Here is a 16,476-nt window from a genome sequence, read left to right as displayed (position 1 = left end):
TGTTAAAAGGTTAGTATAAAATAGTTTTTATACTTAGTCTTCAATCAGTTGACAACGATTTTCTTAATTGTGCAATAACATTAGATCTAACTTAAAGACAAATTGGTCTAACTATAATCATAATATAATCTTCATGACCAATAACAGTCAGAAGGAAAAAAAAACACATGATAATTGTTTTGTTTTTTTTACTCATTCAAGTCAATGTTTTGCAGATAATTCTTTAGTTAATCTGCAGGACAGGTGACTTTTACAGTATGCAGTTTCTTTAACCTGGCCATGGAGCCAACATAGTTTGCTTGATCAGACTGACACCAGAAATAAACTGCAAAACACTATCAAACTGGCTCAAAGAATATTCTTCAGATATTTCATGGAAACATTCCTCAGCTGCTTAAAGAAAAAAAAAAGTCACTTACTGGAAATGACAGTGCAATCCAACCATAAACTTTAACTCCAAAGTATTAATCTTTAAAATAACTACATGTGTGTTTCATCTGGTCTGTGAGGTCACGCTGAAGCCATGCTGCTCCAGGTAGGTTCCACAGCAGCTCCATGTGAACAGGTGTTAAACTAAGGCACGTGAAGAGCTGAGCACTCTCCACAGACGAGGCCCCAGCAGTCATTGCATGAGGCACCTAGGTGAATGATGAGCAGTCCAATCACCAAGTCTGTTAAAAAGCTGTCTCACAGATGACCAGGCTACCATTAGATGAGCCCGTGTGGCCCCCTCCGTTGGCCATAACTGCACGACTCCTGCTCAGGTAAGCCTGAACGTACAACAGAGACAATCTGTCAGCATTGCAAACAAAAGTTTTGACCACAATCTCAGAACCTAAGTTACTGATCAGGTATTCAGATTTCTCGTTTAACAGCTACCATTTTTCTGTGAACATGAGGACTCACTTGTTTGGCTGACTGCAGGAGATCAGTAGCCTCCATCTTTCCTGACTGCTGAACCATCTTGTACAATATGCCATTAGGGTTCTGGAGCAAAATGTAAGGCTCATCGTAGGCATGGATCTGACCCGCATCTAAAACCTATCACAATCAGTACGACCAGAGGTCAGTCATCAAAAACAATTGGAGGGCATCATCCGAGACGCTTACGCAAATGTGCAAATTCACAAAATCGACTCGGCCTCACCAGTATGCGGTCACTGTCTATGATGGTGTTGAGGCGGTGGGCGATGGTGAGCACGGTGCAGTCTCGGAACTTGTCTCGTATCGTTTCCTGGATCAGCGCGTCGGTCCTACGGCACCAGCGCACAGACAGGAGACAGTCAGGTGACATCTCCTCAGAGCCTACCTGCGCCCGGGACCTGCTCCACATGCCAGTGAGGAGGTCAGGTGTGTGGGGCCGGGCTGCTGTTTACCTGGGGTCCACGTTGGCTGTGGCCTCGTCGATGACCAGGATGCGGTTCTTCCTCAGGACGGCTCGGGCCAGACACACCAGCTGTCTCTGGCCCACGCTGAAGTTGGAGCCCGACTCGGCCAGCACCGTCTCCATCTTGTTGGGGAGCTCTTCCACCGCAGACTTGAGCTGGACCTGGAGAGACAAGACACCTGTGGTGTTCACCGGGAGGTTCGTGTATGTCATGATGTGTGTAACCCTAGGAAGCCAAGCAGCAGTACTTCATCCAGAGCGTTCCACAGGTCTTTATCACTGTGCTGGTCGAAGGGGTCCAGGTTCTTCCTCATGGTGCCTGTAAACAGCACTGGGTCCTGCAGGTCATAAGTGGGAACAAACAGGGCGTGGTGTGAACAGCTTCATTACAAAACTCAGCTGAAAGGGATCCAGACATAGAGGACAGCTCGTGTGCACTACACGTATCCACCAGGACATCATTTAGCCCTCCCTGGGTACCTGAGGAATGATGGACATCTTCTGGCGCAGGTCATGGAGGCCGATCTCAGAGGTCAAGACCCCGTCGATGTAGATCCTGCCCTCAGGCTCTGCCAGGCGGAAGAGAGCAGAGACCAGGGAGCTCTTCCCTGCTCCCGTCCTCCCCACGATGCCAACCTGAGGAACAGTGAGGAGAGGAACAACTTCAGCCGTGTTCATCTCACCGGCGTGAGGAAACAGGGCCGTCAGCGGAGAGGACAAACCTTTTCTTTGGGTCTGATAACAGCCGTCATGTCCTTCAGGACCAGTGGTCCATCTGCGCTGTAGGAGAAGCTGACCCGGTCGAAGTTGATGAGGCCTTGGCTGGGCCAGTCGGGGGGAGGGCGCTTCTGGGTTTCCCAGGGTGCTTCGCTCTCCAGCTCTGTGTATTCCAACACTCTCTCAACAGACGTCATCTGAGGAGACAGACTATTATACCAACTACATTGACCTTAACTAACCCTTCAAGCAGCTCTGTAAATCATAACTCATTTAACCTAGATGTGGATTAAGGTACGACCTCAAGCGTTTCCAGTTCAGACGACCTTTGTTGTAGTGAAGCGCTATTCTACCAAAGTGCTAAACCAGTTCTTTTCAAAGCCACGTGAATGCAAGTGTCTCACCATGTTCTCCACCTCAGCGCTCTGCCTCACCCCCCACTGGAACATCCCCATGAGGGTCACAGCGTAGGACAGGGTCAGGCCCACAGCACCGGCCTCCAGCTCTAACAGGAACAACCGTTACACAACACCACTTCATTAAAACATAGCTCTACTCGACTGTTGGCAGTGTGCTCCCTCTCAGTGTTCTTCTGTCAAGTGTGTCTTACGGTCTCGGAGCAAAATGCAGCCAAAGACGGTGACTGTGACGAAGATGGAGCTGATGGTGTCGAGGCGGATGGCGAACCATCGAGAGGTGGTCAGGAACAGGAACCAGGCCTCTGAGGAGCACAGGAGACGAGTCAGCAAGATGACTGAGGAGAAAGACTGGTAGAGAGAGAGAGAGACGGAGGTTCTCGTGTTGATGGTAGACTGTTGGAATTCGAGGTGTGGCATTGTAGTCGCATTCATGTCCAACCTGAGTGCAGGTCCTGGTGTGCGTCGAAGGTGTTCTGGAACCTCTCCTCTGCTCTGAAGGCTCGGATCGTCCACAGGCCTTGGAGGGACGAGGACAGGTGGGAGAACACTGGACTCCGAGCTGCAGGAGACACGAACAACACGTCTACAGCGAACACAATGTGAGCAAATACATACACACCAGTGTCCGGGTGCACTTTTTTGAGTGGGGGTTCTCCGTATGTGGCGCGCTTGGGTGCATATGGGTGTTGAAAACACGCACTGGTGGATTCGAGGCGTTTCACGTTCCTGGAAGTCTGCAGGAAGTAGTGTCGCAGGAACAGGAAGGCGAGGACCAGCGGCACCACAGGAATGAGGACCCAGGGTATGACGGAGGCCGCCACGGCGATCACGACGATGATATGCAGCAACATCTGGCAAACCACAGCGCAGGTGGCACGTCAGTACATAGCCTCCATCTGAACACAGAGGCTGACGAAGCGTATGCCACAGGTCTGGACCACATTCTAGCTCCTTTGTCCCACCCCTTCTGGGACGAGATCCTGACCTGGAAGAAGTCTAAAAAGGTCCAGGGTAGGGAGGCATCCAGCTCGCCGATGTCCTTGGAGAACCTGTTTAGAACCCTCCCTGAGACAACAAGAGAGCAGACCATGAGTTGAAGACTTTCCCTACTTGCTGCTCATTGACACGTTTCGGCAACATTCGTCTTAGGTAGCCAAAGTACATTTGAAGAACGTCTGTTCAACCCAGGTGGGCATCTCACCCAACGTTAACATCTTTGCTCACCAATTGGGTTGACGTCAAAGAAGCGCACGTGTGTCCGCAGTATGGCGTTGAACATGCGGTCGTGGAGCGTCTGAGCACACCTCACTAAAATTTTGAAAATCATAAGACTCCTCGCAAAGCCGCAGACGATAGTGGCTAAAGTCAAACCTGAACACAGATTGGCAAAGTTCTTAACGTAATGCCCCAAATAAGACATTGCAAAACAAAGTTCCACCCAAATCTCATGTCTTACCTGCGTAAATTCCGAGGTAGAAATCTAGGTCGAACTCTTGGGTGACGTTGTGACCATTCAGTATGATGGTGGCGTTGGAATTGAGTTTCTCCTGTTCCTCAACCCTGTAACAAAGCCCACCACAGCACAAATCCGAGCAGGAGACAAACTTCAACTTCATTTTAAATTAAATGACAAAGATGTCAGAAACGACGTTATTTGAAGATAAAGTCGTGACTATGCCTTGTCTCTTACCAATAAGCCAGCCACCAATCCTGCAGAATATATGTTCCCTGTACACAAAACAAAAGTACTACATTACAGAACAATCTAGTTATGTTGTTAACAGGGATTCACGTTATACAAACGACTACCACCAACTACAATCTCCATTCCTTATGTTCACCCTTTCATATACCATCACACTGACAGGAGATGCTAGGCGCCATGCCTCGGGCAACAAAGTGTCAGTCAATTTTCAACTCAATGCAGATCGAAGGTAATGCTAAGAGTCTTCAGGAAACAGGCTGCGAGGTCAAACGGCGTTAAGTTGAGTGAAGACGACAGCTGCATACCTGAGCCAGGATGTTGACTATGAACATCACGACGAGCAGCATGACGCTGGCTCCTGCCCTCAGGTACTTCATGTAGAGGCCGATACCTATGGTGCCCTCGGACCTGCTTTCTTCTGACATGTTCCGGACATGCTCAGCCTGTGTTTCACACAGTCCCCAATACAGACTTTCATTTACATACACATTTAGTCATTTTGCAGACGCTCTTATCCAGACAGACTTATAGTAAGTACAAGTCCCCCGAGGCAAGTAGGGTGAAGTGCCTTGCCCAAGGACGCAACTTCATTTTGCACGGCCGGGAATCAAACCGGCAACCTTCTGATTGGTAGTCCAATTCCCTCCTCGCTCAGCCGTCTGACCCCTCGACACCCTCATCCAGTCCCAGCTCACTCTGAACACATGTAGTCCCAACACTCTCGAAACATACACATCCAGTGTCAACACACTAACAGCTCCAATATACAATATTATGGAGAACTCTTAGGGTGCCTATGTTCAGCATGGCGCATTTCATTGATCAGGAACGTTCTTCTTAATAGCTTGGAATTAACGCTTCATGGAAATTGATACAAATTGAACTTCCATCAACTTTACAAACTGACCTGACCTGACTCAATCTTGAACACGGAATATTGGATGGATATAAACAATGCACTGCACCGAATCTGTATTTAAGGCCCTCTAGTGGACAAAATTAGCATGTATAAATCCCAAATTAAAACTCTCGGAATTAGCACCAAAAGGTCAAATTTAGTACCCACCGGCAATTTCTCATCCCCTTCTTTAGCTGAATGAAGTGAAGATGTTCGGGAGTGCAAACAATTCTGGGAGAGGCCACGTCTTTGTGGTGACTGGCTGCTGCTCTCTGTGGCTGGGTCTGGTTGCTCCTCCTCTTCCTCATCCTTCTTCAGCAGGGAGGTGAAGTCCAGACCAGAGGACTGAAGCTCATTGTAGGTCCCCCGCGCCACCATGTGACCCTGGTACACACACACAAATACAAATGACGTGTGTGTGTTTGTATGTGTATGTTTTCAATTCAAAGCTAGTAAGGATTGCCTTCAACTGTCGCTTACAAGGGCTGATACAGGAGGGGTTTATAGAATATGTACTGAGGCTAAGTAGAAGACCAGCGGAAAAACAAGTCAGCTTCTGGATACCACAGCTAAGAGAGAATAACGTTATTAAATTCTCTTTTCGTGTGAAATGTAAAAAACAGGATGTGTGGAATGGAAGGCCGTGACACACACCTGTTTCAGGACGAGGATCTGGTTTGCTGCTTTCAGGTACTGCAGCTGGTGAGTCACCAGTATACGAGGTTTATGCTTCAGCAGGCCACAGATACACCTGGAAGGACAAGGCACCCCAAAAAGACAATCGGTAACCTTTTTCTGCCACAATATAGGCTTGTGCAAATTCCGTCTACACAAAACATCTTAAGGCTAAAAGTTCCTCTGAATGTGCCGATTTAGGAGAAACTCTAAAAAGTAGTGGGTGTGTCAGTCCTAATTTTAAGACTCAATTTCATACTCATAAGAGTATTTCACAAAGTGTTTTGGCACTAAAACCAGCTCCTAAATCTGTGAAAAGTTAGGAGTCCTCTTGACTACCCCTAAGTCACCAAGACCAAATCACAAACAATCCTACAAATGTCTGTTGCTGGCAATTCACCTTGAAACGTAAACATTTTTTAACATTGGGACAATAAGCTAAAAAAAAAAGGATGCAGTCACTTATAGAAACAACCCAGTAACACCAGAGATAAAGGTTGACAACTCTACTATACTCTGCCACAGCACTAGTGTACACACAAACTAGGTATTTGGTATTGGTACAAATTTGGTATCTCAGCCATCCGTCAGTAGAACCAGAGAACGTCTAATATGGGGAGAACTGCCACTCTCGGGAAACTTCCGGGTTCTGAACTGGTTGCAGTTCCACCCGAGTTCCATATGAGGGCACTCACGGTCCAGTGCAGGATGAATGGAGGTTTATGGCGCTATACCCATAGATTTTAGGTGCGTCCGGGGTGGTCCGACTTACATTACAGAAAAAGTGCAGAACGTGGCTCGCTACCATTGTCTATGAGCAGTGTTGGGAAGAAGGATACTTTCAAAAATTTTGTTACAGAATAGCCTACATGCATGCTCTGTGAATACTTTGATTACTTCCACATTGAATTGCATTTTAAAAGTGTAGGAATGCCGAATGCGGCCATCAAATCCTATTTACTAAATTGCGTTTCCCGATAACGATGGATCTTACGAGGGTTCTCTACGAGCAAAATAATGAACCATTGTTATTTCTTAGGCTACATCCGTTTCCCGAACATGCTCGTAAGGAGAACCCTCGTACGTGTCTCTTACCAAAATAAAGTGAAGCATTTTCTTTTAACCTTCGCGCTGTCTCAGACCCCCCTCAGCACAAAGGTTAAAAGAAAATGCTTCACTTTATTTTGGTATTAGGTAAAGTTATCACAATACGACGGTGGGTCTGACTGAAGAAGGGTCACAATGACCCGAAGGTAGCACAAGGGTTAAGCTGTGAAACAAACCTGAACAAGGGGCAGGTTAATGGTCAGGCTTAGTGCGTGCTGTTGCTTAACCAGACGTTGCTGAAACACTGACCCAATGGGAAAACGATGGTTCACCACAGACTTTCTGGCATGCATGCATTTTATTTGTATTTTTTTCCACGCAGTTCAATATGTGGGCTACATTTATAGAAAATCAATTTAGATCTGTTTAGAGGGTGTATGATGTTTTACATCAATGAAGTAAAGTCCTATAAAAAGGACCTCGACCTACGTAGCCTATCCTCCATGCCAATCATGGCAAGTCATTTTATTTTGATAGATGGCGGTGGTGGATGAGGTGTTGGTACACGGCTTAAAGAGAAAGTTCCTTCAGGAAAAAGTCACATGGTCGTGAACATTGCATTTGTCTTGGTGGATCGATATGATCCATGTTCTACCTGTCTGGCTGCTCAAGAATGGGTGCACGCACTGCTGTCTGGGATTGTGTGAACTACAATTGGTCTTTATGGAACCGCTTTAGCCACAAATGCCTTGTTAAGGTTAATTCAAGTCAGGTTTGGGACTGGTCAGCAGATACAGTTTGAAAAGCTACCATGGTAAGGTGGTGCAGCTTACTTTAAAGTGTATTTTATCTTTGGTCTGCATTGTTGTAAATGGGAAACTTGAGACTAGTTTAATTGTAGGGATGCACCGAATCCAGATTTTTGGGGTTCGGCCGAATACTGAATCCACTGGTTAAGATTCGGCCGTAATCGAATACCGAATCCTACTCCCATCCTCAGTCCATTAACACAGTAAACACATTAATGAAGTAAACAACATCCACTGCAGTGTGTTTTTGTTATTTTGTATTTTTTACTGTGAAAAAAAAAAAGAACAGGCAACTCATCACCATGTCGTGGGGCTTATCAGTAGCTCAGACTCACTGTTCAAACAGGTGTCTCCCGACCTCTGCATCCACAGCACTCAGAGGGTCATCCAGCAGGTAGATGTCAGCGTCCTGGTACACAGCCCTGACAAACACAGACACACCTTACATCAGGGTTGGTGTGCATTACTGGTGGCATCCAGGAGGTGACATCCATAACCTACAGGAACAGAAGGTCTCAGTCTCTCCTACCTGGCCAGGTTGACGCGAGCCTTCTGTCCCCCGCTGAGGGTGGTTCCTTGGTCCCCGATCAGAGTCAGGTCTCCGTCTGGCATTAGGTCCATGTCCTGGACACACAGAACAGAGAACTGAGCAGAGGGCTTCACACAGGTCCTTCACCACCAGCAAGATCTACTGTGAGCCATTGAAGCTGAGTGGGATGGGGAAGGTCATCAGTCACACGCTATTAACAGTTGCCACGCATTTTTTATATACTCTACACATGCATGGAACAAAGTGCCAAAGGAAGAGACTGTAAACAGTGATAAACTCGTACAGGTCAGTGATGACCCAATACAGATTACTGACACCATGCGAACATGTTTTCTCCATTTTATCTTATAGGATGTGATCTGGACATATCATGTGAACAGAATCCCATGTGAAGATGGGCTTAAATGAAAAACTAGAAGGTGTATGTTTGTCTCACCCTCTTGAGGGCGCAGGCCCTCAGAACCTTCTCGTACTTCTGGGGGTGGAACTCTTTACCAAACAGGATGTTGCTGCGGATGGTTCCAGGGAACACCCAGGGCTGCTGGCAAGCATAGGCCAGCTGACCTCTGACCTTCAGCACCCCGTTGTTATGAGACAGCTCTCCAAGGATGGAGCTGAGCAAAGAGGACTGTGGGAAATGTAGTAAGTGAGCTTGTGCACAAAATAGTTACTCAGTCACAGAAATGAGGGCACAGGTGATAACTGGAGGCTCCTCTGACCTTCCCAGCTCCAACAGGTCCAATGACAGCCAGGAGCTGTTCTGACGTCACTGTGAGGGAGACGTTCAGAAGAGACGGGGTATCCAGACTCTGCAGAGAGGAAAGACGGTTAAAAACATGGGAATAGTTTAATATTGCATAACACACCAATTCCAAATAAATCTGAATTGCCCTGTTGAGGTCAACTGCCATAAGCGTTCTGTTGACAACCAACAACTGCTTGTTCCTCAGATGTGGTAGAGGTTTTTGGAACAACACACTTGATGAGTAGGCTTTTCCCTTATGGGCTAATCACCGGGTGCATTGGTTTGATGTTTGGGTCCCCATCCAGAATCGACAACCCTGACTACTCTGAACACTCACCTTGTCCCAGTAGCAGATGAGGTCCTGGACCTCCACCGAGGCCTCCAGCTTGTCCTCCAGAGGGAATTCTAGGCTGCTGCTGGTGCTTCTGATCTCATCCAACAGGAGGAAATTCTGGGGTACATTAACACGGTTCCAATTAACAATGGAATCCATCTTGTGCTTTTATAGACATACAAAACCACAGGGAGGCCTCACAAGCTTGTTGTACAGTAACCCGCTTGACTATATTCTTTATTAAAATAGATAGATCTGACTGCAAATAACCCCAGCTATTGTGACCAGGTGATAAAGGTTGTAACTCGAGTCATAATGTCTCTGGAGACTGGGAATCCGGTGAGTGGAAACGTGAAAGATTACATACAGCAAGGCCGTAATCATAATATATATTGGGGGGAGGGGACATCAAATCCCCCCCCACCCCAATATATTGATAAAAAACATAAATGTGCTACGCTACGACAGGCAACCCCACACATGCTGTCCGAAATGATCATAAAAAATGAAATTCGTCCCCCCCAATGTTGACTCCATGGCTACGGCCTTGATATAAAGAGTTGTTCAGGTCGTTTAGGTCTTGTTTCACATTGGCCACCACACCCTTCTGTCTAAAATGAACTAAGGCCATGGAGACAACACCTGCGGCCTGTTCTTTACATGTGTAGGCAAGGCTTGCACAACAATCATTGCCTGCCTTCTCGGTTTGACTTCCAGCAGCCTCACACTTCCTCAGACCAACCTTGTACCTGTATCCTGCCAATGCTGACCAGGGCCTCAGAGAGCAGCTCGATGGCGACGGGGAAGAAGAGGGTGAGGGTCAGTCTGATGGCGCTGTACAGCCCCACGGCAACAAACACCCGGCTGGCTGAGATGGGGTTCCCCAGGAGAACATAGACAGTGAAGGTCACAAAGACGATGACTTTACTAGACGTGAAGAAGGAGGCCATGTTGAGACCTCGCAGGTAGGAGCTGCACATGATCTTTGAGATTTCCTTTCTGTGGAGACAAGGAGGGAGAGGCTATTAAAAACAGTACACACTTAACCAAACAATGATTTAGAAATCCTGCTCTTGAGGTGGACTCTCTCCTCTTGATGTGATTCTGAAAAATATTTGAACTAAAATAGAAATTAATACTAATTGTGCTTCCACAAACCACTTCTTGATCCTACTCCCACAGGTATGACCTAACTGACTTCTAAAGAAAGTGAGCTTGTCCTCATTTCACCCCTGACTGCTTATCGCATCATCTTGGCCCAAGACAAGTTGTAAACAGTAGAAGAGGAACACAGGGGAGGGGGGGAGGGGGTCTTACCATCCAGCTTCATTACACACTAGAGCTGTCCAAACAGCTGAACAAGGTGAACTATTACTGACAGTCTGCTGTAAACACTGTCATAACACTTCACACAATAAATTTACATTTAGTCATTTAGCAGACGCGCTCATCCAGAGCGACTTACGGCAAATACAGGAACTTTTTCCAGAGGCAAGTAGAGTGAAGTGCCTTGCCCTTGGACACAATGTCATTTGGCACAGCTGGAAATTGATCTGGCAATCTTCTATTTACTAGCCCGATTCCCTCACCGCTCAGCCAACTGACTCCATGAACTCAAATTGAACTCAGATATCCGTCTTTAAGGTTTTTCTCAATGACTCACCTATCTCTCGTCTTACTTAGTCGTACACAACAGGGATTTGTTTGTTGGTGAATAGCTTCCTATTTGGTATGTGGTACCTTGATCGGCACAATATGTTGAGGAGTTATAGAAGGCCGGGAGACTTGACAAGAATCGGCCATTGACAGCAGTGGAGATGAGAGCATGCTTAAGAAACAGTTAGAGAAGAGTAAACTATCTAAATATACAATTATTGGTATATAAATACGACGGATTATACCGATGCAAAAATGTTAGAAACGATGCATTGCGATTTCATCCCACATTGTATCCGCTGCACACTTTTTTAAAACGCTTTAATGCCAAAGCACCGATGCGAACCGGTGAATCTTACCATCCCTATATTTATATGGATATAATATGGGATTCATTGTTTAAACATCCTTCATTTGATTGTGTTACCTCCTGACATCATGGACCAGTGTTGAGAAGGGCTTCTCCCACGCGTACATCTTGATGATCCTGATTCCAGACACCACCTCGTTCATGGTGCGGATCCTATTGTCTGTGAGGACAGCAGTTTGACTCCTGTGGTATAAAACGGACATAATTAAACAATTTGCTTGTAGCACAATTTTGATATTCGATCTACTGTACTCAGACACCCCAACCTCCAGAGACTCATTTCCGGGAGGTGGCTCATCCCCCCCAACCCCCACCCCCTTGGTACCTGTCTGTACCAGAAATGACCATTGGACAGTCTCTCGCTAGCACTTAATACTAAATCTCCGATTTTCCCAGGAGACTTGGGATGTCTGATGTACTGCTACATGCATTAGAACATGCATATCATTGAGCTGTAGGGTTCTATAGGGTTTAGAAATAAAGATCAGTGGAAAAACAAATGTTACAAGACTATCTGATAGATTTCATCACTCGTGCTCGGTTGCCCGGTTCAAAGGTCTCCCTCAGACACCTTGTGTGTGCATGCGCTCCATGTCTTACCTAAACTTGGAGAACAGTCTCCCAAACATCGTCTGCAGTGGCATGAGGAAGACGAGCAATGCCATTCCAGCGAGGCACGACGGGCCGATCTCCCCCCACAGCAACCAGATGACTGCCGCTGCTTGCAGAGGCCCCACCCACAGGAAATGGAGGTAAATTGTCACCTGTAACCAGGGAGAAAGGAAGGGGCTCAGCTTACTGGCATTTTGGGGGGGGGGGAGAATACCTAGTATGTATACACAGGGGCGCCGTATAGGGGGGAAAAGTTAGGACAATTCCAAGGGCCACTGACTGACAGGGGCCCCCAAAAATTGAAAGACTAATAGAAATTATAAACTTGTATTTATTAATTTTTTCCCCATGGGGCCCAAAATTCCTGGCAGAGCCCCAATACATCACACTATACAACAGTTTTTACCAAGTAGTTTGATTGGACAAGGGGCCTTCCATGAGGGCTGATATTTGGCATTGACGGCACCGGGACTAAACCGTGAACTAAACATGCATCACTCTGCTTATATTAACAACCATAATGTCATTCGTGGGCAGGAGTGTGTTTTATATGCTACTTGGCAAAAGTCCACTGGTGAAACTATTTATTGCCAGAGACAAATAAATGATAAAAAAAGCAAATCATTCTCTGTTTATTGTTTTGTTAACTAATGAAGCTTGTAGTACTGTTGGGTAAACAGTTACTTGGCCTGTGACCTCAAACCTACTGAGCCTGTGGCCTCTGACTATGACTGCTGATATTCAGCAGTACCGCAGAATCATCCCTCTCGTGTGATATGGTTCACTGAAAGGTTAAGGGGGCTACACAGGTCATCACTTTGTCTGCCAAAGAGAGAAACAGCAAGCAATGAGACCTCCCAACCTTTCCCAGACTGTTTTTAACAGGTTACTGCCAAGTAACAGAATGCTCCAGAAAAAAAAAGATTTGCCCTGGGTGTCGGCAAACTGATTCCAACGAAACTTGAATGACGTACAGGGATCAACCAGGGATTGAGCCAGGCAGCAGCTTGATTGAGCTTATGCCATTTTAAACCACCCTTGAGTGAGAGAAAGACTGACAATTTTTTTTTGGGGGGGGGACTTACTTCACAACTCTGTTTTCAACATACATACAAGGGGAAGCATGCGTCTTCACTCATTCAGACCTACAGATGCATACATTAAGTGCAGCACACAAAGTACCAGAGGGCACAGTTCTGGGTAATTCAGTCATTAATGCCAAGGAGCAGTCTGCATCTTGTAGTTCAAAAGGATGTCTTGCATACCTTGTCAAATGTGTTGACGTCATTCGAAAGGAGATTGACAATTTGGCCCGCGGTGGTCTTTGTCATGGCTGCAGTGCTGAGACGAAGAGCCTGGGAGGGTGGAACATTCATTAAAAAAAGGTTTCATCAATCAACTGTGCCGTTTTCTTGATCCATACACACTTACATGAGTCAGCCAGAGTTGTGACTCACCCAGCACAAGAATAGGGCTGGGTATTGCAAGGGACCTCACAATACGATATTATTGCGTTACCTATTGCTATTCTCGCAATTCTTTCTGTGTTATTATTTGTATTCTGATCTTGTTTTTATATCAATAGACTATGATCAAGTTTTCCTTTCAAATACAATATTTTGCCCAATACATTGAATACTATAAAAAAAACACATTAATCATTTCATTTAGGGTTCAGATGGTTGTGCGATTAGGAAGTCAAGCTATTAATCAGAAGGTTGCCAGTTTGATTCCCAGCCGTGCAATGATGTTGTGTCCTTGGGCAAGGCACTTCACCCTACTTGCCCCAGGTGGAATGTCCCTGTACTTATTGTAAGTCGCTCTGGATGAGAGCGTCTGCTAAATGACTAAATGTAAATGTACATTTAAAGCTTTCCACATTTTATTACTGGAAGTTCAATTCGACAATATTTATCCTAAAGACCAAGCAGCACAATACAGTGAATGGACTATTATTAATCTGTGTAGCAGTTACATTTGACACTTGTACTGTAACTACTGAATAATGTAGCTTTTGAACACTCCATACAGAAATACATACTAAACAAGTGCATTTGGCAATTTAATAATAACAAAAAAATTGAAAAATAAGAGTTGATCGATCTGAGAATTGATCAAACATCGTCTGAGAATCAATGTTTGAATTTCCCAAAGTAGTATTACGATACATCACTGTATCGATTTTTTCCCCCCATCCCTGCAAAAAAGCCAAATCTTATACGGACCTTCTTGTAGATCATGTGACACATGGCCACTCTGATCTTCATGCCTTCTCTCTGGACGTGATAGTAGTAGAGGTTCTGCGTTATTGTCAGGCAGATGGTGGAGAGGGATATACCTGCAGCATAACCAATCACCTCATACAGTCTATTCATGTCATCTGGGTCATGATGCTCAAAGTACTGGATCAGCTTTCCCAAAAAGACCGGCTGGCTCACTTTTATCGTCTCCTGTTGATTGGGGCAAAAAAAAGCTGTGAACATGTGGCATCATCATGATGCATATATATATATATATATATTATTTTTTTTTTTTTTTACATACTGCATACTTTCTACAAACCTCAAAAAGGGTGAATAACCCCAATACTGCATAGGTTTTCCAGTAGCCCTCGATGATAACTTTAGTGAGTTTTGGTTTTCTAAACTCTTTTGCAGCAATCTGAAACTCCTGTTCCCAGAGCCTATTGAAGATGACATTGTCAGCATTACCAAATACTGTTTGAGTGACCAGTAGTGACTGACTAAACACATAGCTTGTACCACCAGTTATTTTATCAAACACACCACTTTTCTCAATTGCCAAACCTCTCAAGGTATCTGCTAAATATTGGTGGAAAGGCTAATATTGTTGTAGGTAACCATGAAACAATGATTTCCTAGATCAACAAAATCCCTCTCACAGTGTCCTACAGATGTATTAGAACTGAACATAAAGTGTGGTCAGAGAATGTAAATAGATTCAATCTATTACTGGCTTATCAAACCTCTGCATTTCCTCTCCCAATCTCTCAGATCCATCCTCTGGAAGCACTCTGTACATGTCATCTTCCTCAAGCTTCCTCTTGTAACCAATCCGAAATAAAGGATTAAGCCAACTGAGAAAACGAGTCAAAATTGAGTTGATTTTAGATAACTTTATATTCAATAACTGTGCAATAGGCCTAAGGTACAACATAAGAACTCAGCCTACTACTGATAGCCTACTTGGAAATAACCACGAAGGCCTCCCATTCATAAAACATCGCCGTGAGCATGCATTTAGTACTGTATTACCATCTTCTTCCTGAGGCAGATCTTGTAATATTATACACTGTACTATGTGGTATGCGGGTAAAGACACTTAGCTGAAGAATACATGTCTTGTTAGAGGAGATAGGCGCCTATGCCAGCCATGATCTTATACCAGCCGTAGGCTGCCTTACTTCCAGGACTGTGTCCTTAAAGCTGTACTCCGCCACTTCCCGGAACATTCTTTTTTTTTTAAGCTTGTGGTGTCAGGCTTTAGCTTCTTCCCAATGACATTAGACCTGTTCAAAGATGTTTGGGTTGTTTTTTACCCGCAGTTTACCACTGTGATTCAAATGACCTAATGCAGACTTTACACACCAAGTTTAGTTTTTCTTATAACAATTCATGTTGAATACAATGTTTAGAGTGTCTTGTTTGGACATGCCGAAGTTATTAGATTGCCGGGAGTCTATTTATTAGGGGTGGGAATATTTTGGTACCTCACGATTCAAATCGATTCTTGGTCACTATTCGATTAAAAATCGATTCAGGATTTTTTTTTCATATTTTTTTTTTTTTTTACATTTTATAAAAATTTTTTTTTAAAACATCATAAAAAACATAGATTCACATACATCGACTATTGTCCCTCACCCCTACTATTTATACTTACCAGAAGAATACCTGCGAGAAAAGATTAGCTGTTGCAGAAGGATTGTTTTGGGGATCTTTTTTTTGAGGTTCCATAATGTCCTGACTCCAAGGTGTTTCCAAGTAGCGTTGTCAAGGCTGGGACAGTTATTTTTTCTTCGAAAACTGCCAATTCTAAAGATGTTGTGAAACTTTGTTGTACGCACATGTATTACTGCTGTGCGCTAGAAAGACTGCCGTTCCATGTTGCTGGGTGTAAGGCTTCCCTACAGCTTGGTCCCAGCACTTGGGGTGCCACTACCCCGTTTGAGCTGTGATAGGCTTGGAGGCACTTGCCTCTGTGCATCTGGGCACGTCAAAGCTGAAATTCATAACAGGAAAAAGTATCCTATTGGCTAGTGCCTGTAGTGGCCACTGAATCATTGTTATCACTGTAATCATTAACCCTTGTGTTCTGCATACTCCCCTTGTCCTAAGGGTCAAAAATGAACTCCCTCACAAAAGCCTAACATAAAGCAGCTTAATTGAATTTTAAACCCCTAATCTATTGTGCATGAAGAAGCAACCTGTCATTCATCACAAATGTTGTGAATATGTGGGTTTTACCTCTTCACATTGCAGAAAGACTGGATTTAATCAGTGGACAACCATTCGTTTTTGTTACAGCAGGC

At 44.9% G+C, this 16,476-nt stretch overlaps 1 protein-coding gene across 1 annotated transcript; it reads right to left on the bottom strand.

Annotated features, from left to right (window-relative positions):
* Positions 1-174: 174 nt before the first annotated feature.
* LOC146275204 (ATP-binding cassette sub-family C member 4-like) lies at positions 175-15,901 on the bottom strand. Its single transcript, XM_084703542.1, has 31 exons — positions 15,828-15,901; positions 14,911-15,021; positions 14,487-14,607; positions 14,150-14,374; positions 13,190-13,279; positions 11,913-12,076; positions 11,370-11,495; positions 10,036-10,285; positions 9,290-9,403; positions 8,927-9,016; positions 8,644-8,835; positions 8,187-8,281; positions 7,993-8,079; positions 5,781-5,877; positions 5,295-5,510; positions 4,534-4,671; positions 4,214-4,251; positions 3,980-4,083; positions 3,748-3,894; positions 3,509-3,588; positions 3,224-3,374; positions 2,963-3,082; positions 2,715-2,825; positions 2,509-2,609; positions 2,110-2,301; positions 1,868-2,023; positions 1,636-1,725; positions 1,377-1,549; positions 1,148-1,253; positions 907-1,041; positions 175-770 (listed from the first exon to the last, which is right to left on the bottom strand). The coding sequence occupies exons 1-31, from the start codon at positions 15,899-15,901 to the stop codon at positions 675-677; spliced, it is 3,990 nt and encodes a 1,329-aa protein (XP_084559668.1). The 3' UTR covers positions 175-674.
* Between the last annotated feature and the right edge of the window lie 575 nt (positions 15,902-16,476).

The sequence above is a fragment of the Hypomesus nipponensis genome, chromosome 8, assembly GCF_054491055.1.
Source record: "Hypomesus nipponensis isolate SF chromosome 8, ASM5449105v1, whole genome shotgun sequence".
NCBI lineage: Eukaryota > Metazoa > Chordata > Actinopteri > Osmeriformes > Osmeridae > Hypomesus > Hypomesus nipponensis.
This window is presented reverse-complemented; position numbering and strand designations above follow the sequence as displayed.